Source organism: Pygoscelis adeliae, unplaced genomic scaffold (genome assembly GCF_000699105.1).
Source record: "Pygoscelis adeliae isolate BGI_AS28 unplaced genomic scaffold, ASM69910v1 Scaffold606, whole genome shotgun sequence".
Lineage (NCBI taxonomy): Eukaryota > Metazoa > Chordata > Aves > Sphenisciformes > Spheniscidae > Pygoscelis > Pygoscelis adeliae.
Window position 1 is genome coordinate 348,622 of NW_008825047.1, and position 27,524 is coordinate 376,145.

Sequence of the window (27,524 nt, forward strand, 5' to 3'; positions counted from 1 at the left end):
TGCCCTCCCGGCGCTGCGCCCTCCCTGCGTGCCGAGGCCCGCGCCCCGGAACACGCCGCGTGGGAAACCCGAGCTTTGCCTTGTCGGGTTGAGGAAGGCAGCGAGCAGTCCTCGGGGCTGAAATTAGTCTCTGGGAAGCTGTGGGAACAGATGGTGTTTCCGAGTGCTACATGCTCGCTTGTAGCTTTAGGAAGACAAACATTGAACGCTCCACAATAAACATGCTGTTGGAGAGGGGCTAGCGGAGACGCTCCTTCCCTTCCCCTTCAAAACAAATTATGCTGGTCCCGATGCAGTTCTGGTGGAGCGTGTTGTCTGGCACCACGACACTGAGGGCACTGTGTTACCCTAGCATCTATTTTGCAGTACACACAACTGGAACAGATTTGAAAAGTACACAGTAGTAGATTGGCAGCGTCTCTTTGTATCTCACTGGTCAACACCGACTTGAGGAGACAACACAGTTTTAGTACCAGCATGAATCCTTGCAGCTGATCTGAAGGTTGGTGTGAAATACATCCTTCGGAGAGAAAGAGCAGAAAGGATGGAAGTATCTTTGCTCTGCCAAAATGACGAAACATCATCCTCAGCATAAGAACTTTACAGAATCTTACTTGTTTAAAAAAAAAAGGTTTATCCAGGAATTAATATTCACCCCAGCAGGGTAACGCTTCACTATTAGCGCATCCATCTGATGCGCTTGAGTTAGGGCCCAACTCACAAGACACCGTTGGCGTTTGCCATCAAGCCGCACATTCTGTGCAAAGGAACTTCAGAGTTCAAGATGCTTTTCGCTATTTGGCCTCGGGGTCTCCTCTCTGTCCCACGGGGAGCCCGGCCTCCTCTGTCCCAGGTGCCTGGCAAGCTTTGGGCTCGAGCCCCAGCACACCGACAGCCTACTCGCGTGTCGGGCTGTAAAGGGCGCATCTCCCTGTCTCTTACAGGCACTGATCTGTTTTCATCTTCCTACCGCTGATGTGGCGCAAAGCCTGGAGACAGCATATTTGTGTCGGCTAAAGCCCTTGGTGGTTCTAAAGAGGTATTCATAAGAAAAGAGCAACATATCTCACAAAAGCCTCCCCAAGAGGTTATCTAATCCACCCCTGGCTCAGACAGATATGGTAAGCATTCAGCAGAGCTAGTTTACAACTGTTAAAAAAAAAAAAAAAAAAAAATCAGTGCTGAAAGATGTCGCGCTCCCCCAAGCGGTCTATTCTAGCTGTCTTCCAGACAGATCTTTTAAATGCTTGACCAACAGCTTCCCTGCTGCAGCTTATGCCCCATATTAATAGGCCTGTCCTAATCTCTATGGGATGATTCCTCCTTGTTGAAATCTCTCATATGTTTGAATATTCCCTCCCCCCTTTCCCCCAGTCCTTCCTTCCATAGAAAAAAAAAACCAACAGTTTTTCCTTATCCTTCTGTAAAATGTAACATTTTCTAGATATTTGTTTATCGTGCTGCCGCCCTCCGGCCCTTTCAGGTGTCAACATCTTCCTTGAGTTAAAGTGCCCAAAGCTGAAGCACTGTATTCTGGCAGAGGCTTTCTCACGATCAGCACCCCAATCCCTCTGAACTACTCTCCCAGACTAATATAAAAACTGTACATAAAATACTAAGTGTTTAGAAACAAAACTTCAGCAAAAGCAAATATTGAGTATTTGAACAGGCAATTTCACACATACCATAGTAATTTTCTTTTCAAAGTGTTAGTTAGGTTAAAAAAAGGCAGCTTGCCACATAAAATTCAGTAGCTGTTACATGTAGGCCAGCAAGAGACCTTCAGGAATACTGTGTTTCTTCTAGGAACCAGTTATAGCACAGCGCTCAAACAATAAATCAGTTCTACGATAATTTGGCAGATGTATCAGAGCAGCCAGTTTTATTGGGAGCAATTATATCTACAGAAACTGGTATTATTTTTAAGGTATTAGTAAAATTTTGTCACCAAACAGCAAAACGTGGTGGTCGGGTAACGTATAAATCTCTTTTGGTTATTGCAAAGGGGCGAGTGCTGTTCTTCGTAAGGCTCGGATTGCACAGGCAACAGTAACTCAGGCACCCCGAGTACATCTAGTTAGCTGCTGTGAAGTCCACTCCTGATGTAAGCACCGGGGGGGGGTTGTGTCAGCTGCAGCAAGTCAATAAAGAGCACACACAGGATTGTACAGGAAGGCTGGACACAACATGTCAGTTTTTTATTAACCAAAAGTGAAGCTGAACCCCAGAGTGGTTCCATATGTTTATATGGCAAGTATTTTTCTTTCGTGTTCAACACTATAGTGCAAGAACCAAACTTCACAGCTGTTCATCCTTTGAGAATCCAGTACTAAATGTAAAATGAATTAAAAATAAGGGTCCCTCAATGAATCAATTAAAAAAAAAAACATTTAACTCAAAAGAACAGACTGATTTTAAGAACTGTCTTATGAAATTCTCCCAAGTGAAAGACCTTTAAAAGCACTTGGAGCCTTGAGGTAGCAACTTTATGCAGAATTTAATTCCCCTCCTGCCCCACAGAGCAGAGGAAAATTAGTAGCGCATTATTAGCTCCAGCCAGCTAAGCGGAGTTGAGTGGTCTCCTACGAGGTTAGTGACTTTCTCTTGCATCTCGAAATAGCAATGTAGTGCCACAGACCGTCAGGAGGAAATCCACAAGGAAGGCCTCGTGAAATAAAATACATGGTTTGAAAAAAGTGAAGATAATCAGCAATAACTGTAACAACAAAAATTATCTGGAGTGAAAAAAACCAGTGTTTGTATTTTGGCAAGACTAGTTTACAAATACATGTCAAGAACAAGAGTCCGCTTTCAGCCAACAGAAAAGAAAGAATGGAAGTGACATTCAAAGGGGTTTCGTTTTTTGCCCTCTGTGCAAAAGTGCACTTTGTTTTTAAAGTTTCGAGTCTCGCACTTTTGCCCTTTTTTGTTCTTTTACATTGTGAAACCTGTGCTGTGACATTAAACAGAAATACCATATGCCAGGATATTTGACCACTGAAAGCTCCTCTCACTGACTTCACAACAATCACAAGCAGGGAATCACAAACAAGAGACTTTTTTTCCTCTAAGTCTCGAAGACACTACCCTCTTTGCCCACTTTGCTGCTGAGTTCTTTTATTAAAAACTAGGTCTCTCTCTACTGCCAATTTCACAGACTCCACAGAAGATTTACTGAACACTGAGCAGTAACAACAAAAAACCTGGGCTCGTTCTGCACGACAATTGCGATGAACAGTCATAGTCAAAGGGAATGAGCTGAGATACAGTGATGCAGGCAGATCTTCACAAACAGGCGCCTCGCTTCACTCCCCGCTCTTGGTATCGCCACTCACACGCCTTCCGACTTTGCTCACTGCTGGTGCTCTAACCAGGTACCTGGCAACGTTGAGTATCTTACTACAAGCCTCTCTCACTATCTTCATGCTCCAAAATTGTACAGAACAGGTTGGTTAAACCAGACCAAACTAATCAGGCACATTGCACATTACAGCTTTTAAATGGACGAGCCTTCTCACAGGCTCATTCTCTTTCAGCTCAAGGTCAGGTTGCCTCGTTACACCACAGAGCGATGTCACACGGATCCTGGATGCAGGATGGCATTGCCCAGTATGCCTTTGCTTCGGGGAGTCTAGAGAAAGGTAAAACTTCAAAACTTCTTGCTCGCATGGGATCCCAATCTTTTGACTTTACATTCTCATCCTTTCCTTTGACTTCCAGAAGCCATCAAATCTTCCCTTCCAGGCAGAATTACCTTAAGAATCTAACATCAGCCTTGCCTGGTTTTTTGGTTAAGCTTCAGAACAATTGCCAGTGTTCGCATATGCTGAGGTATACAATCCTGTCCTGCAGAGAAACAAAGGCTGTACGAACCAGAATCCACCTGTAAGGCAGCCCAACCTGCCAGGCTCCTCTGGATAAAGGTGAGGATATTCTGCCTGGGAGCAACAAAGGCCAGCTGATGATTATTCACAGCAAGTTTCTCCTTAGCTCACGTAACAGTTTAGGCAGCACAGAAACTCATACTGTTTTGGAGACCAGTTTATGTCTGGTTCGCAGGACAGTCACGAGCTGGCTTCAAAAAGGCTCTTGTCTTGGAGCCCCAAGTATCTTAAAGTTTTATCTGTTATCAGTGCAAGGACCTGATGAGTGTGTTTTTTCATTTTTTTCTTGTTTTTCGTTTGTTGATTTGTTTTGTTTGGGTTTTTTGTTGTGGTGGGGTTTGTTTTTGTTTTATTTTTTAATTCTGTAATCAAAAGAATGATTTTGTCTTTGGTGTTAAACCTTGGAAGCATGAATGAAGTACCTGCTGCTTCTTTGGCTGTAATTTACAACAAAAAAACAGCCCAGTAAAGCAAGGGAAATTCACTGTTCTAAAATACATGCAGTTAGAACAGCCACTAGACATCACAACCAGGACTTTAATAATATGGAAACACCTAGTTCAGTGCTGTCCATTACAAATCATTTGCATTATATAAAAATATGACTCCAATTACAGTAACTGGACAACAGCCATTCAAACTTCTCAAGTTTCCATCTTACTCATATTGCAGGAACTGGGAGGAGCTCATCCATTTAGGGAAAAAATTCTCCAGAAATCAACTTAGAGTTGCAGCTAAGCATCTCGTGCCTTAGAGAAAGGTCCACCGTGATAACTAGAAGCAGGAATTCAACATTAGCATCCTTCTATTCTTGCTCACATGGCCATGAATAAAAAGAGCAGGTTCTGTTACACTAGCATCCACAATTAAAATTTTATAACCCCATAAAACACCAGTAAGTTTTGCATGAGCTGCAGAAGAATGCAAATTCAAAGGGTCACTAATTTATTACCTACAAATTCAATGTCTTAATATAAATATTCTGTTTGTACACCATAAAAATGTCCTTCTTATGGTCTGATTCTTATTTAGATAATACTTTGATAAAATCTCAGCAGTATGCCAATTAAGGTCATTAAAGCTATAGAAATAGAATCTACCTAATAAATGTTGCAAATTTAACAGGTATTTTAAATAAACATCATTAGCTTAGTTACCACCTAAACCAAAAAGACTCCTCAAACACACCAACTGCGTAGTTAGCAAAGACATTTGCTTTACAAAGTCAAACGTTGCCAACTTTTGAAAGTTTAGCAAATCAACGTGGTATTTGGAAGCATCCAAGTATCTAATGAAGTTAGAATACTGTGAAATGTAAGGACTGGGGGGAGCTCCTGTAAACAAGTACAGAAGTAGTCTTCATTTAAATTACAAAAAGTTCACCTCCTTAAAAAGTTTTAAAACTGACCCAGTCAACAACAGCGCCCTGGGAAATCTAGCAGTATAAAGGATCTCTGTAAGCAAGAGAAGGTCATATATTGTGATCTCACCACAATAAAACGTACTCAGTGTCAGGAACAAGGAGCAAATTTGGGGAGATGACAATTATGACACCTTCTGGCCATGTGATCTGAACCACTGCACTTTTTTGGGCAGCATAGAGTAAAACAATTTTCTTTGCTGCTCAGAAACACTTAAAATATAGTAATGATTCATTTTCTGCATTTCGTTGCTAAGCAGACTCTCCCATGTCCCCAGCTCGGTTTACTTGGTTTAAAGAGCTATAGTACCTGCTGCTTTCAGCAGGTGGACGAAAACTTCAGTGCCACCTTATTAATTGGCTCCATTGATATTTTAACTTCAAACCCAGATGCTACAATCGAAAGCAAATTTGACATTGTGTAAGGAAAGCATCAGATGAAGGTAATAAGCCTGTAAAAGGCTCGTAATCCACAGGTTGCCTCTGCAGAACAGGCAACCTCCCACTCCAGAAACTGATCTGAAGATTCATCCCACCAGTAACACCAGAAGGAAGGAGGCTTCTGTATCTTGCAGACTTTGGGTTTCATATCAGGCACTTGAGCTGTTGGACAGATGCCATTCTGAACCAAGTAAGTGAACATAGGGTTAGAATCATCTTTAATCTAGGTCTAATAATGAAGTATCAGCAGCAAAGTGGAGGCAGGGAGTGAGCAATCCATCTGTGCTGAGACTTGTTTATGGTTTCTAAAATGCCCAAGAAGACAGCAGCAGTAACTGTTCCGTAGTGTCCATTTTCCTTGTGAGTTGTGTTGCTGATAGGAGGCTTTTCTGTGTCTTGAACTAAAAAGGCATTGAGGTACCCTGTGCCTAATTCCCTGGATCCAACAGGTCCATGCTAGAGCCAAACATTGCCACCAGCTGCTCCTCGTAATGTGTTATATTCCTCTTCATAATGTCCATGCAGGGTCCAAGCAACCTCTCAAATGCTTGCACATCCATGACTGCAAAGGAACAGAAGTGAAAACAAGATCGTTTGTCAAAAAGGACACCACACACCAACCTGTTTTTTGAACTCAGAACACAGACCTCCAGTCCAACCCATTCGGGTTTGAGGCTTCAATAGAAGCCACAGAAATCATATTTCTTATTTCCCTTTGTACTGTTATTTGGAGAAACAAGATTAATGAAATACACACCTGACCTCAAGAATAAATACAGAAGCCAAATACACACCACACTGGCATTAAAAGATCACCTGAAAGCTGTGTGTGACAGACAAGCTATAGACAAGAAGCTGATGCTACTTACCCCTTCAAAGAGTACAGGCCACACAAGCAGAAAAAACAGAATCTGCTGGAAGGAAGCAGCAGTGCTTCTCAAACTTCAACGTGGAGATCCGCTCCAGCCCATGCTCCTAGCTTCTCATGTCTGACCGCCAGTTACCAAAAGGCTGCTAGGTTTTGAATAGCTGCTCACTCGGGCATGGTCCACAAAACAACCAAAGACCAGAAAAGGGTAACTAGAAACACAGAACATCTGCTTACCTAAACATTTGACCTCCCCAACAGCATACGCAGAGGCTGCTCTGGGTTTGTTGGTAACAAGTGCAAGCTCTCCAAAATACTGCCCTCTGTGACACCGGGCAATCTCCACTTCTTGGTTAGCTTCTTTACTCGTCATAGTCTGTTAAACAGTACATTTTAATTATTTGCATACAGTTGTGTCTTTGTACGCGGCTGCAGTTAATCCCAGATATCTTACAGATGTTTAATAGCTGATTGGTTTAGGGCTTGTAAACTAGCAAGTCCCAAGTCATGCTCTGTACTGGCAGAACACCGTAACAGCATGTTCAGTTAGAAGTTTGATAAGAAAAGTGTATGCCGGCCCACAAGGTTTGAGATTGGCAGATATTTACTGTTACAGCTTTGGGAACTGCTATTACATTAGCCCAACAGGTTTTATCATGCACAACATGTTGTTCCCTAAGGCTGCTTCAGACTGCACAGAGATCCATTCAAATGCCAATGTCTAGTATGTCACTAGAGATAATACACCCCAGGTTTTGTAAGTTGCAGTTCTCTATAATCCTAGAAGAAAAGTTTTATCTCCACTCTTAAGGCCATGGAGAGTACATCAGGTTAGTTTGCAGAGGAGCAGATACAAGCAAAAGACTTTCCAACTTTAATAAAGTGACTTCTGGCCACTTCAGAACACGTATAGGGATTAACAACCTACATCACATGAGTGATGATGATAAATATCATAAAATAATATCTTAAAATAAGTCAGGGTAGGCTTTTTCACACCACTTGTATTAATCGATCAAATCAGGGATTGACCTAAAGCCTAATCACCAATTTGAACTCACCTTGCTTTTAATCAAGATTTTTACTTCACCAGATTCTACAATGTAAAAACAATCTGCTTTATCGCCCTGTGAAGAGGAAAAGGTAAAAAAAATTTTTTAGTTTACTATAAAAGTATGTATAAAAGTATGTATAAATAGTATTAAAGCATTCACTCTGAACTAGGCCTTGTGCAGAAATCTGCTAGAATTGACATTCAAATTCTTAACATTAAAAGATGACTGGTTAGGTAATATCCTAGACGAACTCACAGGAGAAGGAACTATTAGTACACATCATTCAGTGAGAGGGCAGGTGGAAAGGAAAAAGCAAAGGAGATTGACGATATATAGCAAAATCACTTAAGCGCAAATCTTCTGATCCTGATGGAAGTATCCAATAGTTCGTGAAACTAAGCAGGGCCTGGAATTTCCAGAAGCAAGTTTCAACAAAACACCAGTTTAGCGACCGCATTTCTAGATGTCAATAGGAAGGAGGTTCCATTAACCCAAGTATGAACTCAGTCAATCCAGGGTAAAATAGTGGGAGATCAGCAGAACCCAGAATAGCTGTATTTGAGGAGCATGAACATAGAAAGTAAGAGGATAGTTTACAGAAAACCAAGTCCACAATGCAAACCATCTACATGAGGAATGACGCAACGGCTGTGTAAAGGTAGTGAGAATGGTAAGGAATAAAGCACTCAATAGCATCATGCCATTAAAGGAAAATAAGTCACATAGGGCAAGTGGGAGAAAATAAAAATTGATAGCCATTTTATATCAAGTTCTAGAAAGATACCACAAGGTGTTTTTGAATAACCAAGTGTGAAATAAAAAAAATTTGCTTTAGTCAAATTCAGCTGTTTCTATGAAAAAGTCACTGTGAGGGTGACCAAGCACTGGTGCAGGTTGCCCAGAGAGGTTCTGAAGTCTCCATCCTTTGGGATATTCAAAAGCACATAGTCCTGGGCAACTGGCTCTAGGTGGCCCTGCTTGAGCAGGGGATTGGACAAGATGACCTCCAGAGGTCCCTTCCAACCTCAACCATTCTGTGAGAGTTTCTAGACCCTTTTTCACATCTATCTAAACCGCATCAGATTGCAGACCTTCAACAGATCGTAATTTACATCTGCTCTGGAGAGCTTCGCCAGGACTTAATAGTTTTAGAGTTTTAGCTGTGACAGAGAGGACTTTCCTTCTCTATACCAAGCCCTGTGGGGGCTTGGTATAGGACTGGAAGTCAGAGTGGAGAGCCAGCACATGCCCCCTGCTATGAATCAGAAGCAAAGGGACTAAAGGCTTCACAGAGACGGGCTGGATAAGGAACTGATAAGGGAATGGGAGCAGCTCAGCAAAAGAACCTGTGAAACAATGTGAGGAGAGAGATAAATCTGACATTAAGTCAAGTGGGCAAGGAGACTATGAATGTGATGGGAAGGATGGAGAGAGATGATTACAACTTGAGTATGAAGCATGGGCTGCGGGAAGATGATGCAAGATTTAAACATGGAGTTACAGAAGAAATTAGGCCCTTAGCTAAGCTTCCTGAGGATGGTCGTAAGCCACCCAGCACAAAGCTTTTCATTCACTGTTGCCAGCTATCACAACATGAGCTAATACACTCGGCAGACTTCTGAAAGAGTAAGTACTGAAGAGTACTTATTTTTTTAAAAGAATGAAAACAAACTGTGTGGGAGACATCTTCATAACACCGGCAGGTACTAACAATTTTCAAGTGCTTTAAAGCATACTGCCCTTAACTGAAGGGTCAAATTCCAGAAAGATCATTAAAATGTAAAATTATCCACGAGAGAAAAGGGGTTCATGGTACTGATGCAACTGCTCTAATGGCAGAGCTATCGCATCTTTTACAAACATAAAATTTCAACTTCTTTAGCAGTGTATTACCATCACCCAGACCTACCCAGACTATTAATCCGCCTTTTAAGGGTAATTGCATCCTTGTCCTTAATTCAGTTATTACAAAAAGATTAAAATCAACTGCGTAATTGGATCACTGATTGCGTGGGTTCCCAGTTTTGAGACTGATCTATAAACTTTGATTTTGCTGAAAGTTCAGTTTTCTCAGGGTCTTAAGGAACAACATTTAACTTACAAAATTGAGGGTATTTTTGGAGAGAAGTAATTTGACAGTATTTGGTTATCAGCGAACTAAAGGTTTCCTGCATTCAGAGTTATCTGACATTCAAGGCAATTAAGATTAATTATTCAAGACATTATCAAAGAGTCATATTCTGTTTATAAAGCAAGACGACAGTTGTGATCAAAAGCCTGCAATTTCAGGTAAGCCAAGGACTTTCTTGCATTAACTTCTACTTGAACTAGAGCACTTTTGCAACAAACAAAGCAACCCCAAGCTAAACTTGATGCACCAGTGTTTCATCAGTAACAGTGTTCCAAAGAAGTTATTTGTGTCACAGCCAAAAAAATCCCACAGCTTTAGCTTGAGTTTGTCCAGCTTCATGTTCCACCACTCTGGCCTTGATCTATTACAGCAGACAAAACATAAACCAACAACCAAAGGCTGTCAATTGAAGCTAGACTACTCCACCATTGAAACAGTCTTTTTAAGAGCACTGGGAAAAACAGTGGTTTTAATTAACCACTGTTGGTTTCTTAGAATAGTTAACTGAGTTAGGTCCAACTAGTAAAATATTCCCAATGACTTCATTTAGTTTCATCCAAATCATACTCCTGTTGAATTGTTTGTTTTTGTTCTTTAGTCAGACAGAGGAATTAGAGATGCCTTTACTACACACTTGTGACTCCTGGTTTAATCTGGTCATAGGTGCCTATGAAAAGTCTAGCTGGGGGCTTTCATGGAAAATTGCATAGACAGACATTTAATTTCAGCTTCTTAAGGTATACTCCTCTTGAATCCTTACAGAGACCATTTATAAAAAACAAAGAGATGAGAGAAGAAAAACCCAGAGGCTAAAGTAGTACAATAAATTTGTAGCAAAAGACATACTGGCCATTCCCCAAACGTTCAAGAAGTGGTTAAATAAATTGGAAGTATTGAAAGAAAAAGTGATGCCAAGTTGGTCCAAGTAATAGGATTCTATAAGTCAATTCCAAACAGGGAAAAGAAGCAGAGAAAGAAGAATGATAAAGAGAAATTTAGACTTCAAGTACCTGAGAAATGATACGTTCCCCATCTTGATACGCTTTCTCCCCTATAACATCCACTATCTTCATTCGCTCTGATGCCTGGAACAAAGAGGAAAAATAAACATAATCATCTAATATAGTAAACCTCCAGTAAACTTTGTAGCCCTGAAATGAAGAGGCATTCACTAGACACACAAACACGCAGTATCTGGGTACTGAAAAATACAGCCCCTACAATGACATTGTCGTACTGCACCACAGCTTTCAAGACTACCATAATCAACAGGGAAATAAAATTGTCTAGTGTCCCATTCATGCGCTTTTCTTACCCCCAAAGATAACAAATAACTGATTTGGCTGGTTTAGACCAAAGGGAAAAAAACCAAAATCACTTCCTCTAAGATTCAGTTGAAATTTGAAGAAAACACTCAGAAAAATGTCATAAACTTGCAAAGAACAAACGCCAATGAGAAACATCAGAACACATTTTCAAAATATTTTAGTCACCATATACTTGAATATGTGGGGGTTTTTTGTGTCCCAGAACTCATTCCTAGAGTGGAGAGAGGAAGGGGATATGAAAAGGATACTGGCTCTAAATTGTAAGCAGGCACTGCAACAGGATGCCCAGCAGCAAGGGCAAGAGGTACTAATCTGACATGCAATGAAACATGCCTGAGTCTTCATAAACAGGAAGGGAGAAAGAACAGTTAAATTTATCTCCAGTGTGCCCCACTGCCCACCTAGAACACCACAAAACAGTTTTATTGGTTCAGAGCAGTGTAAAAAAACATGTTAAGGAAGGAAGGAAGTCCTACAATTAAAATTAATATCTCAGCAGATGATTCAGTTGAAATCCATTCATTCCACAAATGCACCTCAATCTAGCCCATGTTCGAGAAACTTAATTCTGATCCACACATGATTCAACTGCAGTGTGTCATGCAAAAAGCCATCCAGTGCTAATGAGTTATTTTTCTAAAAGTTTAAATATTTATGAGTCATTTTTGTGCTCAAAGAAAGTCACATTGATGGAACTAGTTTAAGCCAGGCACTGAGGGAGAAGGTGCTGTGCAATTTACCCATTCCACAGCTACCAACGTATGTCCAAAATAATATATATTAGAGATTGCTATTCACACCTGATACAATTTTGTGATCTTCTCTCAAAGGGATTAAAAGCTCTTCTCAAATACTAAAGATTAATGCTGAAAAATATTCTTATGATGAGAAAACAAAGAAAAGCTAAGTTATGATGTACGGCAAAGACAGACACATACTAATTTCCAAGCAGTTTGGTAAAAGCCCTCTGAACATACAGGCTGAATCAATAGCTTAGAAGTGACAATTTACACATTGTTCCTAAAGTCATGCACCACACACATCAACATGACATCTGCCTGCTCTGCCTGGTCATTTTGTTCCCAGGTAGCAGTGCTTCCCTTTAGCCTATTCTTAGTTTACCTCCTGAATATCAGTTAAGGTTAAAGCAAGACCTACTACAGCCCACATCTTTGTCTCAAATTTAAAATCATTCATGGCTGATACAGGCCAAATATCCCAGTAATTGTATCATTACTTTAATATCACGCCCTCAAAGGGAACCACAGTCCTGAGTTCCAATTTTCACTTTAATACCTGTTCTCTGACATATTGATAGATGTTTTTTGTTTTGTGGTGTTTGTGCTTTTTTTTAAATCTTTACACAGACCGAGATAAAAATCAGCGAATCGCTTACTCTTGCGGGTATACACTTATGGGTATGGAAAAAAAAAGCAGTGTACGACTTCAACAATGCAAATTAAGTTGTACAGTAAACGTGATACCAAAGCAGCTCTTAAAATTTTGTTCTAAACAAAAATGACACAGATTTCTGAATCACAGAAACACTGACTGCGGAGCTAATGCTAATGCAAGAATTTGATGCAGATGTCTCTGAAAGGCTTTACCTCCAAGGATTTAAGAAGTGGCACAGACTCAATAAATAATTCATATGTCTTCCTCTTCTTTGCGTTGTTTTTCAATATAATTCTTCTGAATGTCACTCGATCCTGCAAGAAACAGCAGAGAGAAATACATTATTCCTCTTGACTAAAACGTTCCCTGCTTAAAGAACTGACAAACATGAACTAGTATTTGCAACAAACGCTGGGTTTGAGAAGCCAGCTGTTAAAAATCTTATCTGCTGTCAAACAGCAGCAGGCTTGATTCACTCCTCCACCTTCTAGGATCTGAGAGGCAGCTTTTTTGCAAGGACTACTTCCTAACTGCCAGCTGTCCACATGTACCATAAGCACCTTCCTGATGGCAAAATTGTTTGCTTTGGTTTTGAAGCCCAAATATTGGGCAAGATTCCCACCCACCCCCTGCCGCCCCTCCTGCTCTGATCTTTTCCCCAGGCAGCAGCTAGTGATGTGCAGGCTCCGTGGCCACGGGGCGGCACTACGTGCCCGAGCGAAGGCAAGCTCGCCCAGTTAACCACAGCTCCTGCCTCAGTACCTGCGACGGCAGACATATTTGAGAGTTTATTGTCAGAGATCTTAACGAAATGCTTTTTATTTCCACACGGAAAAGGCAGGGCTCAACTACTGGCAAACACCGATGAGAAAGGCCACAAGAGAGCGCGTCCAGGCTAAGGGGAAGGGCACTTGCTCACCAGGTGTTTTTGTAAAGTGTTTGCATTACAATAATGCCCACAGTCCCTGTTAGGATCAGCACTAAATTATGAACAGAGCAAGACCTGCAAAGTTTACCTCACACAACATGAGGCCATAAGTGTAAAAATCAAAAACAAAAAGCCAGAGGAAAGGTGCAGAAACTTGGTTAGGAAAATGGTACCCAAAAAAAAAAATCCTTTAAGTTTACATATGCCACAATTAGCAGAAACTTCCAAAGTCCAGAGAGCCATTCCTCTGGATCTCATTTTCTGAAAACATCAACCGATGCCTTAGCAGAGACATTGTGAGGTGAAGAGGTATTTTCAAGTATGAGAACAGTTTTATGGGATGCAGGTTGCAAATACTTGTAACTTGAAACAATAACTGATAGAGGTGACGCTAGCGGAATATGAAAGTTGAAGGAGGTGAAAGATGAAGGGAAGAATGGTAATACTGTTATCTAAAGGAGAACAAGAGATGACAAAGCAAGAGGGACTGTTTCATTTTTATTTTTTTAAAGAAAGTCTTCAGTGGTAGAAGTCTCTTCAAACGTACATGTTTGGAGAAGCAGAAAGGTACAGAAATGGTCAGGGGAATTGCAAAAGCATAAAAAAAAATCAGAATTCATTTGTTTGAGAGTATCAGTGAGGAAGGAGAAGCAGCAGTATTTGAACAAAAAAGGCAGAGCAGGGAAGGAAGCATGTGTGATCGTGAGGTTCTCCCCAGACGTGTTCAGTAGCAAAGGCTGAGGACATTTCTCTGCTCCAGAAGAGACCCACGTTTATTAACTGCTTTGTGCCTGAGCCTTCCAGGCTTTTGTTGGCCTAAGTCTGCAATGCAGCAGGAGTAATCCACATTTCCTAAACAGCAGATAACCCATGAGCTTTAGCAATGACTTCTGCAGACTAATAAAAATACAATGTTTAAATTACATCAGGCACAAAATAGTACAATAAAACATGGCAACGACAGAATAACTGCAAGAAATAACTCAAGTTTTAGGCAGGAAAATGCAGCCTTAGTTAATAAAATACCCACAGGACAGATAACTAGCAAGAGGTCCCCCTTCAACTACACCTTGCTAATTAAATTAATGTAGTCACAGAAAAAACAAACCCAAAATTAACCCAATTTGTGCAGTTCTTTTCAAAGGGAAACTGGAATGAAGAATCATCTTCTCATTTTCTTCCTTTTATGAATGAGCTCAGTTTGTAGGTAGCTGCTTTGTTCTGTCTTGTTCAAGAAATTAAATTCTGACATTACTCCCTGGTTGATTTACCAAAATCTTTTCTTTCAGCTCACAAAGAAAAGGGAAGTTGGATCTCTCAGCAAGCACTGAGATTGCATAAGCATGCTGTGTAGCAGCTTATCAGTCCTATAATCAAGGTCACAACACATGGTCAACCCCCAGCGATAGTTGCTGAGGAGCCCAGCGCACACAGAAAGCATCCAGCACTTCTGGCTTCAAAGGCTTCGCTGATCGCACAATTTGCTTATTATGTGAGCCCTCACAGACGAGTAAGTGTAAATACTCTCTTATCAGAGTAAAAGAGCACTGTGAAAATAACCCTACCCAAATAGTACAGAGAAAAGAACTAAAAAAGGAAACTAATGTCTACAGCTTCACACTCAACACTGCTGGGCTGGACACAAAGCAACACCATCATTTAGCTTGGTATCTCACAGGTCATGCTGACCTGAGAACCTCTTCCAGGGTAACACAAAGGGACCAGAAACATCATGACAGTTTATTTTGAAGGAAAACAAAGCTTTGGGCAGTTTTCCTAGCTCTTCAAATTACTGACATCCTCAAGAAGATATTTAACACCATCCCATTCCCCTTAAAGCAGACAAAATGGTAGGAAGGTGAGCTGAAAATAAAGAATGTCATTTAGATATTGTTTCCCCCTCCCATAAAATACGTGCATTAATGCCTCCACTGTCCTCTGCAGGATGAAAACAAAACCAGGGGTTTTTTTCCCCCTAACAAAAGCCACAACTACAGCAAATGCAAAATAATAAAGGGACAGATAAAACTAGTGATATAGTTTTTACAGACAAGTTGTTCTAGAAAAGTGGCCAAAAAGATTTGTACAATGGAACTCTTATGCCAAGAGGTGAGATAACAGACCATGATAAAATAGCTATTAGCACAAGGAGCCATACCAAGAGAAGAACTGGACATGGTGAGTTAGTGTTTAAAATATTATGCATATGAGAGCAACTTCCTTTCCTTACCAGTCCCCAAAGGGCTCCTTCTGTTGTGGCAACAATGGTGGCAGCTCTAGGAGTGTTGTACATCAATGCCAGTTCCCCAAAACTGCCATGATTATCATAGCGGCCCACACAGCGCGACTGGTTGTCTTTTGCAACAACGATATCATACAATCCCCTGGAAAACAATGGAATAGATGCTTTTTATTAGACAACATTCTAGTACAAATCATAAAAACAGCTTTTTGCCGTTATACAAATAGTCCTCTTATTGCTGGGTGAGATGGAACATGCTTTGTTGAGCTTTCCAATTGCCTGATACTAAGCTGCTTCTATCTACACTATTTTCACAGTAATTCCCTCTTAATAAAGCATTTCACTCCTGATAGATCTGGGCAGGATCTACTTGGTTTCCTCTGCGCAGTATTTTGACATTGCTATTGTAAGTGTTCTGGCCAGTGTGATAGGTAGTTTCATCGTCTTTAACAGTATTTGTCTTTTCACAGCATGTGTGTTATCCAGTGAGGCCTCTTTAGAGTGACTTGGATCCATCTGTACCAGTTTTCTCAGTGACAGCATTGCTGCAGTACCTTTGGGATACACCCAGTCCAACTGCTCACCTGCTCCTATGGTTTTGCCTCAACTCCAGCTTAAGGGTATGTCTATATCATAACCCCAAGATGCAACTGTAGCTTGTATCTGCATATGTCCATGCTAGATTCAAACTATCCAGCTCTTGTATGGACAACAGTGATGCTGTAGAAGCACAAAGATTACAGAACGGGCCCTTCTTTACGTACCTGAGATACTGATTGAGTTTTGCAGTGTAAACTGACCAGTCATCTTATGAGCAGCACATACTGATCCTCAAGCTGGAGGATTTAAAGCTAGTTCAGGAATGTCATACATGCCACATCTTTACACTGTAGCCCAGAGATCTCCAGAGGCAATCATTTCTCACCTGGTATTTGTCTAATAGCTCCCTTATGACCAAAACTTTTATCACTCAGTTCAACTGCTCACCATGCTGCAACTCCGAGCACGTTGACAGTTGAACCAACCAGTTTTATCACCATTTTCATGGAGGTGTGGCTACTGGAGAACACAGGTTACAGCATACAATGTTTGAACTTGAAGAGCATCTGTTCGGCTCTCACAAAGCTCTGTGTGCTGAGGTGACACTGTAGGATGCACAAGCTTAGGAAGCATGGGCAAGTAACTTCCAGCAGTTTTGCAGAACATTACGGGTACCACTCTAGTCACACTGGCTTCAAATTAAAGTGGCCAAGCTAAAAGGTTTTTAATTCCTTTCTTTTTTTTTTTTTTTTTTTTTTTTTTTTTTTTTTTTTTTTTTTGGTTATAGCTCACTTCTGGAAATAGGAAAGCTCTCTAAAACTGCTGACATCTAGCCAGGATCTCTCAACAGATCAAGAGGAATGTGTTCAAGTACCAGAAGCCTCCCTGCACTTTGTTCATAGGGAGCTGTAACCTATTTAAATTGGAAAGGCCTCCTCACCTTGTTCTCCAAGAGGCACACTTCCTACATTATAATGAAGTTAAGGGAACAGTATCCCAGAATTTACTAAGAATCAAAAGACTACTCTGATGAAGATGCAGGTACAAGTCCAACGAGTCAAAGCTCAAGACACAAATCTGGATTAAACTGCACCACAGCAACTGCATATGAAGAAACAGGCTGTGCACAGAAAGGTAGCCTTTTAAAAGCCAAACAAGTCTTTGTAACACCCTCACGACTGTCTTATGCTTGGGGCTTTAAAAAACTAATTTAAAAATATAGCTTGACTAGGCTTGATTAATTCTTGGCTATGGCACCAGAGATTATTCAGGGACTAGCTACTGGCCTAAGAGTCTTTACAAAATATATCATGCCCTGGAGAAAAGCAGGTAGGGAACACCTTCCTGGCTTTAAGCAGGTGAACATGCATATAATTTTCCCCAGGAGTTTACATCTTTGTCAGCAGGAATGGTATTACCTCCCAGAACATCATTAGGCACATAAGAAAAAAAAAGAATCACCAGAAAGGGCAGTAGGTGAAACTTCTCATGGTAAACAAGTATGGGAACAGACTCATTGGTGAGCCCTGCCTAGTTTTAACAGCAGAGGGTCTTTCAGGATTGCTGATGGACAGCCCTGGGTTTGTTAGTTATCTTTGAACTCTGCTGCATCTTAAAAAAAAAAAAAAAAAAAAGTACTACAGGACAGCTTTATGCCAGCTTCATTTGTAGGAGATTCCACAAAGTGGACATTACATGCAAACAAACAATTAAAGTACCTCAAAGTGAGGAAGCTTTGCACAATGACTTGAGGGTCTTCTGTATTAAAGCTTTTCAGACCCAGAGAAAAGTCTGGCTACTGGATCAATAGTAGATGGGCCAGATTCAGACACGTCAGAAGATTCAAGAAATTTAGTCTCTCTTTGTCACCCAGAAAGCTAAAGGAGGAAGCTAGGCACATGAAGACTGCATAACATCCTTACTAGAAGACACTTTTTACACTCTACTGCTTACTCACACCTAGAAGACAGAGAAAGAAACCAACAGCTTGCTAACAGTAAGCAAACACAACAACTTCTTCCCATCCCTCAGCCTGAAAGTCACTTACTAGTGCCATTTATTTCCAAATAACGATAGCCACATAACCTTCAGCCAAGCATTCAGCTGTCTGTGGCCCAAGGACTAAATTGGTGCTGCACCACTGGGTGACCTTGGCTCAGCTTTATTGAGAAAACTGTTGCTGAGCTGAGACAGTCCGTGAGCTAAAGCCCTGCAAGATAAGAAGAATAAAAACACAGACCGAAGTGTAATTGCTGAGATGGTAATCATTAGGAGCTCAAGGACTCAAAAGAAAAATACTGACATGAAAAAATATAAAACCCCAAGGAAAAAAAAAGCAGAAAAGCAGAAGCGGGCAACTCAGCAAGATTGTGGATAAGTCTGTTCCAAGAGGCAACACAGGCCAATGCTGCCCCTCCTGACTGATGACTGCTCAATCAGCAGAGACTCATCAGGTGCCTCCTCAGCAGTAATGAGCATACTAATGTTTAGCCATGCAACACATTTGTCCTAGCTCTCCCTTCCATGCAGTAAGCACTAAATAGCTACTGCATCCTGAAATTGCATCTGTCCTGCCTGCTGTCCCTCTGCACATTGTAAAAGACACTCAGACAAAAGTGATCTGGTGAGGAAGTATTACAACCAGAAGACTTTGGAAAAAAAAAAAGGCCTGTGCCAGAAAGCCTATTTTTCTATGCAGACAAGAAGCTAAAGAGTTACACCTGCAACACAAAGTCACTGTTCATTCAGACAGGAAGAAACTAATCCTCAGGGATATTTAGGCACTAATGACTTACAGTAACAAGACATGCCTACTGATGTTTTGAAAGAGCCAGAGTCCTCTGAATTTGCACTTGCAGGCAAGTGGAAATATTATAGCTTTCCACAAGCACCTGTATCCTGCTATTCTTTTGCATGAAAAAATAAGGGGTGGGAGGTGGAGGAGGACTGGAAAGGGAGAGAGGGGGACAGAAAATTCATAACTGTAGAATTCTTTCTAATAACTGAATAGCCGACATAAGAGTTGCAGCCGAGTTGGTGTTTACAGCGAAAGCTGGTATGCTCTATCGCTAGACAACACCGAGTTTAATTTCCCTTGCTGTATAGCCTTTCTGCCACATACTTTTGTCAACATAGTTATATTATTGGTGTATTATACCTGAAATCCTCCAACCCAACTATCTCATGATAGAAAAAAACATTGTGGAATAGTATTACATCTGTAGAACAGAGACCATAAAAACATTTACATGAATATCAAAGATAAGGTTCCATTTCACTTCTTTATTTTACGTTAAAACTCATAGCAGGAGGAGCTTTTTAGTAACCAACAGGTTAAGAGCCTTACACAGAACCAAATTAAAATAGGCTGATGGTATCTAACATTTTTGAGAGGCTCCCAAACTGGGTTTAAAGTTTCCTCAAGATTAGGAGCCACGGCTCTGCATACATCTCATCTTTGCAGAGCTGGTGGCTCTGGCTCCCATGAGTTCTGATCTGCAATACCTTTCTCTTATCTGGGACCGCCTGATCTCCTCAGTGAAAATGGCAAGAGAAAGAACTTGTCCTGTCTAGCCAAAGACATGGGACTGGTCTGAGGCAGGGCGGTTGAGGGAGATAACTGAGTGTAGAAATGGAGCATTGGTTTAGGCTAATGGGATGGCATGGTAGAGGACAGGGGAACACACATATGGTCAGAATATATTTGAGGTAGTCTTATGTTCTGTAATTCCACTAATCAGAAAGGGAAATGTCCTTTAAATCATTTAAAATGAACAACTTCTAACCTAGAAATTCTTTTGCAAATTCCTTAAAAGCAGCAAAAATGACAATTGAAAAGGCAACATGTTGTTTTGAAGAACTCCTTTGAAAGCACTTAATGCAATATTAATGGTGCCATTAGTTCAGTGATGAGTAAGGTAACAGTGAGTCAAAAAAGTAGTTTGCTAAGATCACGTTCCAACAGACATTTATAAATTGGTCAGTAATATTCTGTTTAATATTACAGCTATACAGGAGGAAATAAATCTGTGTCCTTAATTCTTCTTCAAATACGGTGATTAAAAGTGACATTAGTCAGAACTCCTTCCAAAAGAGTAAAAGATACTCAAAATGTGCATGTACACACATATCTATTATATGCCCGTTGCACATATATATGATCCACAAAATTATCATGTGAATTTTCTTGATGCAAGAAATTGCAAGATGGCACCTTAAACTCTGCAAATACAAATCACATGACCAACAGAAACAAAGTAATCACAAGCCTCTCTGAAGCCAGTGATCAAAACTAACTGGACAAAGTCCAGGTTGTTCCACGTAAGCCACTACCATGGCTTTTTATTTCCTGTATTCTCCTTCCCCAAAATAATCTCCTATCCCTTCCCTTACCATATGGTTTCTTTTGCTGCTTTTCCCCCTCCTTTCTTCAGAAAAAACACACATCCCGGTCTAGAGACAGCATGTAACAAGGCTGGTTTTAAGCTATGCATACGCTGATGGGCACAAAAGCTAAACTGAACAAATCATAGGCAAGCTCATGCTGCAGCCCTTCCCTCAGAGAAAGTGGTATTTGCATTTTTACGCAGTCACACAGAATGTGTTAAAACCCAGCAGGTTTGAAATGTCCACCTCTGTCAAATTCGATTGCCCCTAGGCAAATGATCCAAAAGTCAATGGGGGCCTAAAGGGGGAAATGGAAAGATCAAAGGAAGAGACAATGACTGCAAAAAGTAAGTTTCCATCAGAAACTGTCCTGCAGTAAGCATTCCCTGCCATTTCTAAGAAACTGAAAAGAAACATACTCTACATTTCAAAGGCACAGATGCTTACCGCTCGATGACATAGAAGTTGTCTCCATCGTCACCTTGGTCAATCACATGTTCCTGAGGTTTCACCTTCCTCTCAAACATGGCATCAAGGACCTGAGACAGCTGCTCCTATAAAATGAATAATAGGAAAATTAAAAAAAACCCCAAACTCTCAGAAGATACACCTTAGCATTATTGCTAGACAAGGGCAAGTTCATTTGACTCGATCTGGATAGTGAGTACAACATGCATTGCATTATTTTTACTGTATGCAAATACAAGTAATATTGATATTAAATGTTGATTTCCACTAGTAGGTACCTCACTTGTTTCCAGCTTATTAATGGAAGTTCAATACTGCAGACAAACATAGATACTTCCATTACAGAAGAGCTATTATCTCAAATTTATGTCCAAATGGCTTAACTTATGCATACCATTTCAGTGCCAAAGTGCACATGTACAGCAAGCTCTCACTTGGTATAATCTGACACAGCTTCACTGCAATGGATACATGTTGATTTATGTCAACAGTACATACATTTCATTATATGTATGTACATCTAGAAACTGCATCACAACTTATCAGTAACTTATTCGTACTGTCATCATCCAAGAGCCCCAGTGATGATCAGGACTGTACTGAACAAGACTCTATACAAACAGAGTTATTTCCCTAGACAGTCTGTGCTTTCGAGAACCTGCAATTCCAGCACAAGACGAGGTCAGATAGGTACAGCTGGGGAGCACATACAGAAAATGCGATAGTGCTGGTCTGCACAGCAGACTCAACCTAGGTTTCTCTGATGAGCCATGACTAAACTTTTTTTGTAGGCAGCACAGCCAGGGAAGCTGTGAAAGCCAAGAGAGACGATGCCATATAAATGCCTTGCCTCAATGCTGAGCTGCTTTACCATCTTTGCTATTCCAAAGTCCATTAACAACAGACTTTAATTCCATTTTCAATGACCAGATGTTTGAAGTTGAAGATGTAGATCACAGCTGAGTTTCTAAAAATATACTACGTGAACACACAAACTAGTCTTTATGCTGCTAGATACACTTGGAATATTTACTGTGCTCCTTAAGTTGGGAATAATCATTGCAGTATCTGTAGGCACCAATATATTGAAAATACTGCCTATCTTTTCACTAGCATCCTATTTTCTTTTCTTTAAAAATTCTCCTGATATTTAAACTAAATAAACAATCATTGCATGAAAGCCATTTATTTTAACCACATATTTCACAGCATGCATTTAAGTAACAGTTGTCAGAAAACAAGCAATGCAGATTTTAAAAAGCTTTTTAAAAATACTGTAATTGACTAATGCTTTATTGGGAGGACAGACAGGCAAAGACTTATTTTAAGTAAATAAAACACTGAACTCTTCTGTCAATAAAAGGACAAGCTTCGTCAGATTTCTGAACTGTAAAAAACCCTCTTGGTTTAAATATGGGTACTGAGCATGCTCAGAGGCCTTGCTGGTAAGGATAACAGTCATTGCTCTCACCCAGTACAAAAATCAGTTGTAACTAGGATTCTACAGACTCATTTATAAGACACTGTGGAGCCTACGCGTGATACATCATACAGAGCTTTTAACAGGCGAGGTTACCTACTCCCCCAGCACTTTATATTGAAACATAAATCAGGTTTATCGTTGGGGATGCTCAAAATCTCAGCGTTAAACTCTGTGACAATCTGAATTGATTTTAGTCCAAAGTTCAATGTGAATGTTGCTAGAAGTCATCCACTGGATGCTGGCTCCCTTGTGTTTGATACCAAGTATTACAGCAACTATTCATGCAAGTGAAGACATTTAAAGGGCTGTTGAGGCACTGGGCCTAAATTCAGCACAGTTCACCTCAATGCAACCAGTGGAAAAGGGATGAATTTGGCCAGGACATTTGAGTCACAGTCAGTCGTATTTAATCCTAAAGGGGTTTTATGCAGTTTTGTTGTTGGGTTTGTTTGCTTGTATTTAACAGTTTTACATGACACTCTTTAAAGGTTAAGAAGCAAAAGAACATATTTTTAGCCTTAATTTGACAGTGTTCCTCACAATTATTAAAGGACGATATACACTGAGCAAAAGTAGCAGCCATGCATTCTGCCTTTCAGTGGGTATTCTACAGCCAACCTTCCAAACCAGTCACATCATACAGAGGGAGTTAAAAAGAAGTTACTGGGAGGAGGGGTGAAAGTATGCAAGTTCCATACTCCCTTTATACCCACTACTAGGAAAGCTCTCCCCTCTCTGCTAAGTGCCCTCTGTCATACTATAATCAATGTATGGACTGCAGTCATCTTTTTCAGCCATGTGCTATCTTAAAGCCTGAGTCTCTAACAGTTGCAGTTAAGACCATTTCCATTACTTCTCTCCTCAGCTGCTTAAAAAACTTTTCCCAGGAAGCAGCATTTTTCCAAGCCCACTTTATCAGCTCAAATTTGTTTTTCAAAGTCATCTTTGAATATAAACTGGTTATTAATTTTTGCTTCTGGGTGATTTTGCTGGAAGCTAAAAGATTGGCCGACTCAATTGAATGGTGATCATGTTTTGTACATACCCCTTGAGCTGTTGAATGTTCTTAAATATGTTTCATTTTTCACTGTACATAATCAGGTTACTTGAAAAAGGAACCTTTAGAACATCTTAAGTAAATAGGCTTAATGACAACAGGAATCCCAGAACAGTGAAAGACCAGTCTTGGAAAGGACAGCTTTCAAGGAAACTTTTTGACAGAAGGTCAATTCCTGAAGCCTGCTGCAATCAAAAGTTTTCAACAATTATTTTGAGAATGCAGTTCAATGACTCTTGGGGTTTGTACAGCAATCAAGAACTGGGAGAACTTCCTGGTTTTCAAGGAAAGCTGAGCAGCGTTTCTGAAACCGTAAGCTATCACACCCATCCTTTCATATCTCAGGCAAAGCTCAATGATTCAAACCAGGAAGCTGCAGGGACCATCGCTGGTGTTACAGCTTTCATTCTTCCCCAGCTGTAGTAGAGATGTCAGTTCCATTTTCCTGGAAACACCAGATCAGAGATGAGATGCATTTATTCTATGGCCTCTCAGAGGCTGGAATAGAGGATCTCCAGAGGCCTGTTCCTGAACTATCCTATGATCCTCATTAAAAAAAATTCATACCAATTAAGATTAAGTGCAAGCAATGGAGACACCACTCATCATTAAAACTCAATGCTGAGGCAATGAGTAATTAATAACTTCAGCAATAAAAATAAGACGAGTAAGAATAGGAACAACCTAAAAACATTACTTTACATTAATTTACAGAAAATTTACTGACACATTGGCATTTAAGAAAAAGGTGCAGCAATCTGAAATCATGCAAATGTGGATAGTGTTCAATATCACAATTGTGTAAGTAATTTCCTTTTTAAATTGCCCATAAAATTATGAACTGTTTCCTAGGTGTCCTGGTTTCAGCTGGAATAGAGTTAATTTTCTTCCTAGTAGCTGGCACAGTGCTGTGTTTTGGATTTAGCATGAGAATAATGTGATAACACACTGATGTTTTAGTTGTTGCTAAGCAGTGTTTATACTAAGTCAAGGACTTTTCAGCTTCCCATACTCTGCCAGCGAGGAGGTGCACAAGAAGCGGGGAGGGAGCACAGCCAGGACAGCTGACCCAAACTGGCCAAAGGGCTATTCCACACCATATGACATCATGCTCAGTATATAAGCTGGAGGGAGTTGGCCAGGGAGCAGCGATCGCTGCCTGGGGACTGACTGGGTGTCAGTCAGCAGGTGGTGAGTGGTTGCATTTTTTTTTCTTTTTCCTTTCCCTGGGTTTTTTTTTTTTTCTCTCTCTTGTTGTTTTATTTTCCATTGTAATATTAATATCATTAGCATCATTATAATTTCAAGTATTAAACTGTTCTTATCTCAACACACGAGTTTTCTTACTTTTGCTCTTCCGTTTCTCTCCCCCATCCCACTGGGGCAGGGGGGAGGGTGAGCGAGCGGCTGTGTGGTGCTTAGTTGCCAACTGTGGTTAAACCACAACACTAGGGAAAAGGAAATAAGGTGCAATGGTACCCAACAGCAAATATTGAAAAATAAGCAAAAGAATTAAAAAAAAACCCCAACTTTTCTCTAACAGAAAAAAAATTGAATTTGCAGGGAGAGGGATCTGACAATCATGGTAACTGACAATTTGACATGTTTGTTTATATTGTTCATTGATTGTTGATCTCCAAACACATGTCCCAATCCAGCCTGCATATAATTAATAATTCATGACTATCACAAGGCAAACAAGCATCTGGACTGTTAGATCATGCTATTATCAGTACCTACAAACCATCAACTCCAGTTAAGATTTCCTTAAAATGATATTACCTGATCTAGGTTTTTGAAGAGCAGGATATCTTTACATGCTTCCTGCAGTCTGCATCGCTGTTCATCAGTTTTTGGATGAACTACCTTTAAAACAAAGTAAAACAAAACCGTCATCATGACAACAAAGAAATATGATTACAGACTGAACCTTCACTTCAGAGTGAAAAAGCAGAACACAATTTAAGAGTGTCAAAGTATACAGTTCTTTTCTGTTGTTTGCATAAACAGTATTTAAACATACAATTCAAGACAGAATGAAAGAAAGAGACAGAAGAAATATATTATGCTGACAATTAACACATGCAAAATAACAGTCAAGAGAGACAAGAAAGAAGAGGGTGCCTTTTCCTTCCCCTTCCCTTCTAACCCAGCCACAGATACAGTCAAGGCTTGAGCATTTGGAACAGAGGAAGAAGTGAACAGCTTTCCTTCTAAACTCTGTCTGTATTAGTCCCAATGTACTTATTGCTTGTATACAGGTAGTTTATAAGATTTATGATACATATGTACCCCAGCCCATCTAATAACAGAAGTTGTCCAAGAAGCGGGTTTGCCCCCCCCCCGAACAAAATTACTTAAATAAAAGCTTTGCTGTTTGAGAGATTTTTTTGTTACGTCTTTCCAATTATAAACATCTCATCAGGTTAAAGGAATCAACACTCACTGTGTCATAAAAATTTTTATATATGTGCTTGCTGGGGGCTAATTATGAAAACATATATAAAAATATTAATTACCTCACATTTACCACATTAACTATATTTCTGGAATAACAAGGTTTCCAAAAAACAGTTACATTAGTAGGCATTTCTAAAAATTCATTAAGCAAAGTTGAGCAGATCTCAGATCCTTGTTTTAAAAGAAAACTGAATCAGCAGTCAGGAAAATTAAGACTTTTGATGAAATAAATGTATCCAGGTTTACAAACATTTGGCTGATCAGACACACTCATGGTGTTTTTTTCTTTTTATAGCATCTTATTTATGAAGTATCTTCTTTTCTAAGAGAAATTAAATTAGACTTAAATTTTCATTGCAGGAGTGTAAGCATCCTTGAGATGGAATCTAGAAAAGGAACACCTGAAGTCCAGAGAGAAAATATTGACCCTCACCAGGCAGGCTATAGGATTTGCTCACATAAAAGCATCTCTAAAGAAATACAATTACAGTATCTGGACTTGCAATTCCTAGAAATTCTCAACTTTCAAAAACAATAGAACAACAGGTGGCCACAGTCTCAAAATATTTCCACACAGTATTTCTCCTACCCAGGCAGAACTACTTTGACAAGAAAGGCAGTAAAAAGCATGTAAGGAATTTTAAGCACCCATGAAGAAACAGCTGTGGTAAAGCTCAACTAATTCTTCACCACAGCATCGATGCTCTAGGAGTTGCCTCAACAAGCCTTTAAGATAATTAAGAAAGGAAAATATCCAAAATTTTAAAGATGGTAGACTTAAGCACAGCTCTCGAGTCCTTTGAAGTAAAACTATATTAAAGCTACAGTGACTAAAAAAGTGCATATGAGAAAGTGGCCCTAAATTTCAGAGCAATGTCACTTTGTCAGTGTCAGCATACCACACAGCCTCGCAGAACAAAATGCGCAAGTGGTAGGGAAAAGGTGACATACAGACATCTGCCTGTCAAACTGCAGAGAGAACCACGCATGATGCAATTCACTCATTCTTACCCTTTGTTCCGTATCTTCTTCCTCTTCATCTGGATTGAAAGCTTCAGCACAAACTTGGAAGGAAAAGAGAAGAAATCAGTAAAAAGAAGCAATTACATGAGAACATCAAACAAATCAAGTTTAAATTCCTTTCTTCTATATTTTGTTTTCCTACAGGAAGAACAAAATCACTTTTGTTTTTATGTCATTATAGTGTCAGAGGCTTAAATCCTATCTATTCTCTGAGTAGGCACAGCATGGCTGTTCTCACACTCTCATGTAAAAAGTCTGTAACTTACAATAGAAAATAATCTTGCCTAGCGAGTACTCCAAAGCATGCACACAGATCTCCTTTCAATTTGTATCAAAGCAAAACAATCTCCGTTCAGATTCATTTACAAACATCTCCAAAACGTGGGGGAAAAACACTGCAGCTAGATTGCTTTGC

The 27,524-nt window shown here is 40.1% G+C and overlaps 2 protein-coding genes across 2 annotated transcripts in view; both read right to left on the reverse strand.

The window, feature by feature from the left end:
• The window catches only part of RPP14 (ribonuclease P/MRP 14kDa subunit), a 4,251-nt gene extending 3,507 nt beyond the window's left edge, over positions 1 to 744 (reverse strand). Inside the window, exon 1 of the mRNA XM_009326335.1 lies at positions 722 to 744. Within this exon, the coding sequence (XP_009324610.1) occupies positions 722 to 744 (23 nt within the window). The remainder of the gene's footprint in view (positions 1 to 721) is intronic.
• Positions 745 to 2,170: 1,426 nt separating this feature from the next.
• PRKAR2A (protein kinase, cAMP-dependent, regulatory, type II, alpha) overlaps positions 2,171 to 27,524 on the reverse strand; it is a 52,730-nt gene continuing 27,376 nt past the window's right edge. Inside the window, exons 3-11 of the mRNA XM_009326336.1 lie at positions 27,098 to 27,150; positions 25,409 to 25,492; positions 21,066 to 21,172; positions 15,681 to 15,834; positions 12,735 to 12,836; positions 10,810 to 10,884; positions 7,675 to 7,740; positions 6,851 to 6,989; positions 2,171 to 6,307 (exon numbers count right to left, since the gene is read on the reverse strand). Of these exons, the coding sequence (XP_009324611.1) occupies positions 6,174 to 6,307; positions 6,851 to 6,989; positions 7,675 to 7,740; positions 10,810 to 10,884; positions 12,735 to 12,836; positions 15,681 to 15,834; positions 21,066 to 21,172; positions 25,409 to 25,492; positions 27,098 to 27,150 (914 nt within the window). The 3' untranslated portion in view covers positions 2,171 to 6,173. The remainder of the gene's footprint in view (positions 6,308 to 6,850; positions 6,990 to 7,674; positions 7,741 to 10,809; positions 10,885 to 12,734; positions 12,837 to 15,680; positions 15,835 to 21,065; positions 21,173 to 25,408; positions 25,493 to 27,097; positions 27,151 to 27,524) is intronic.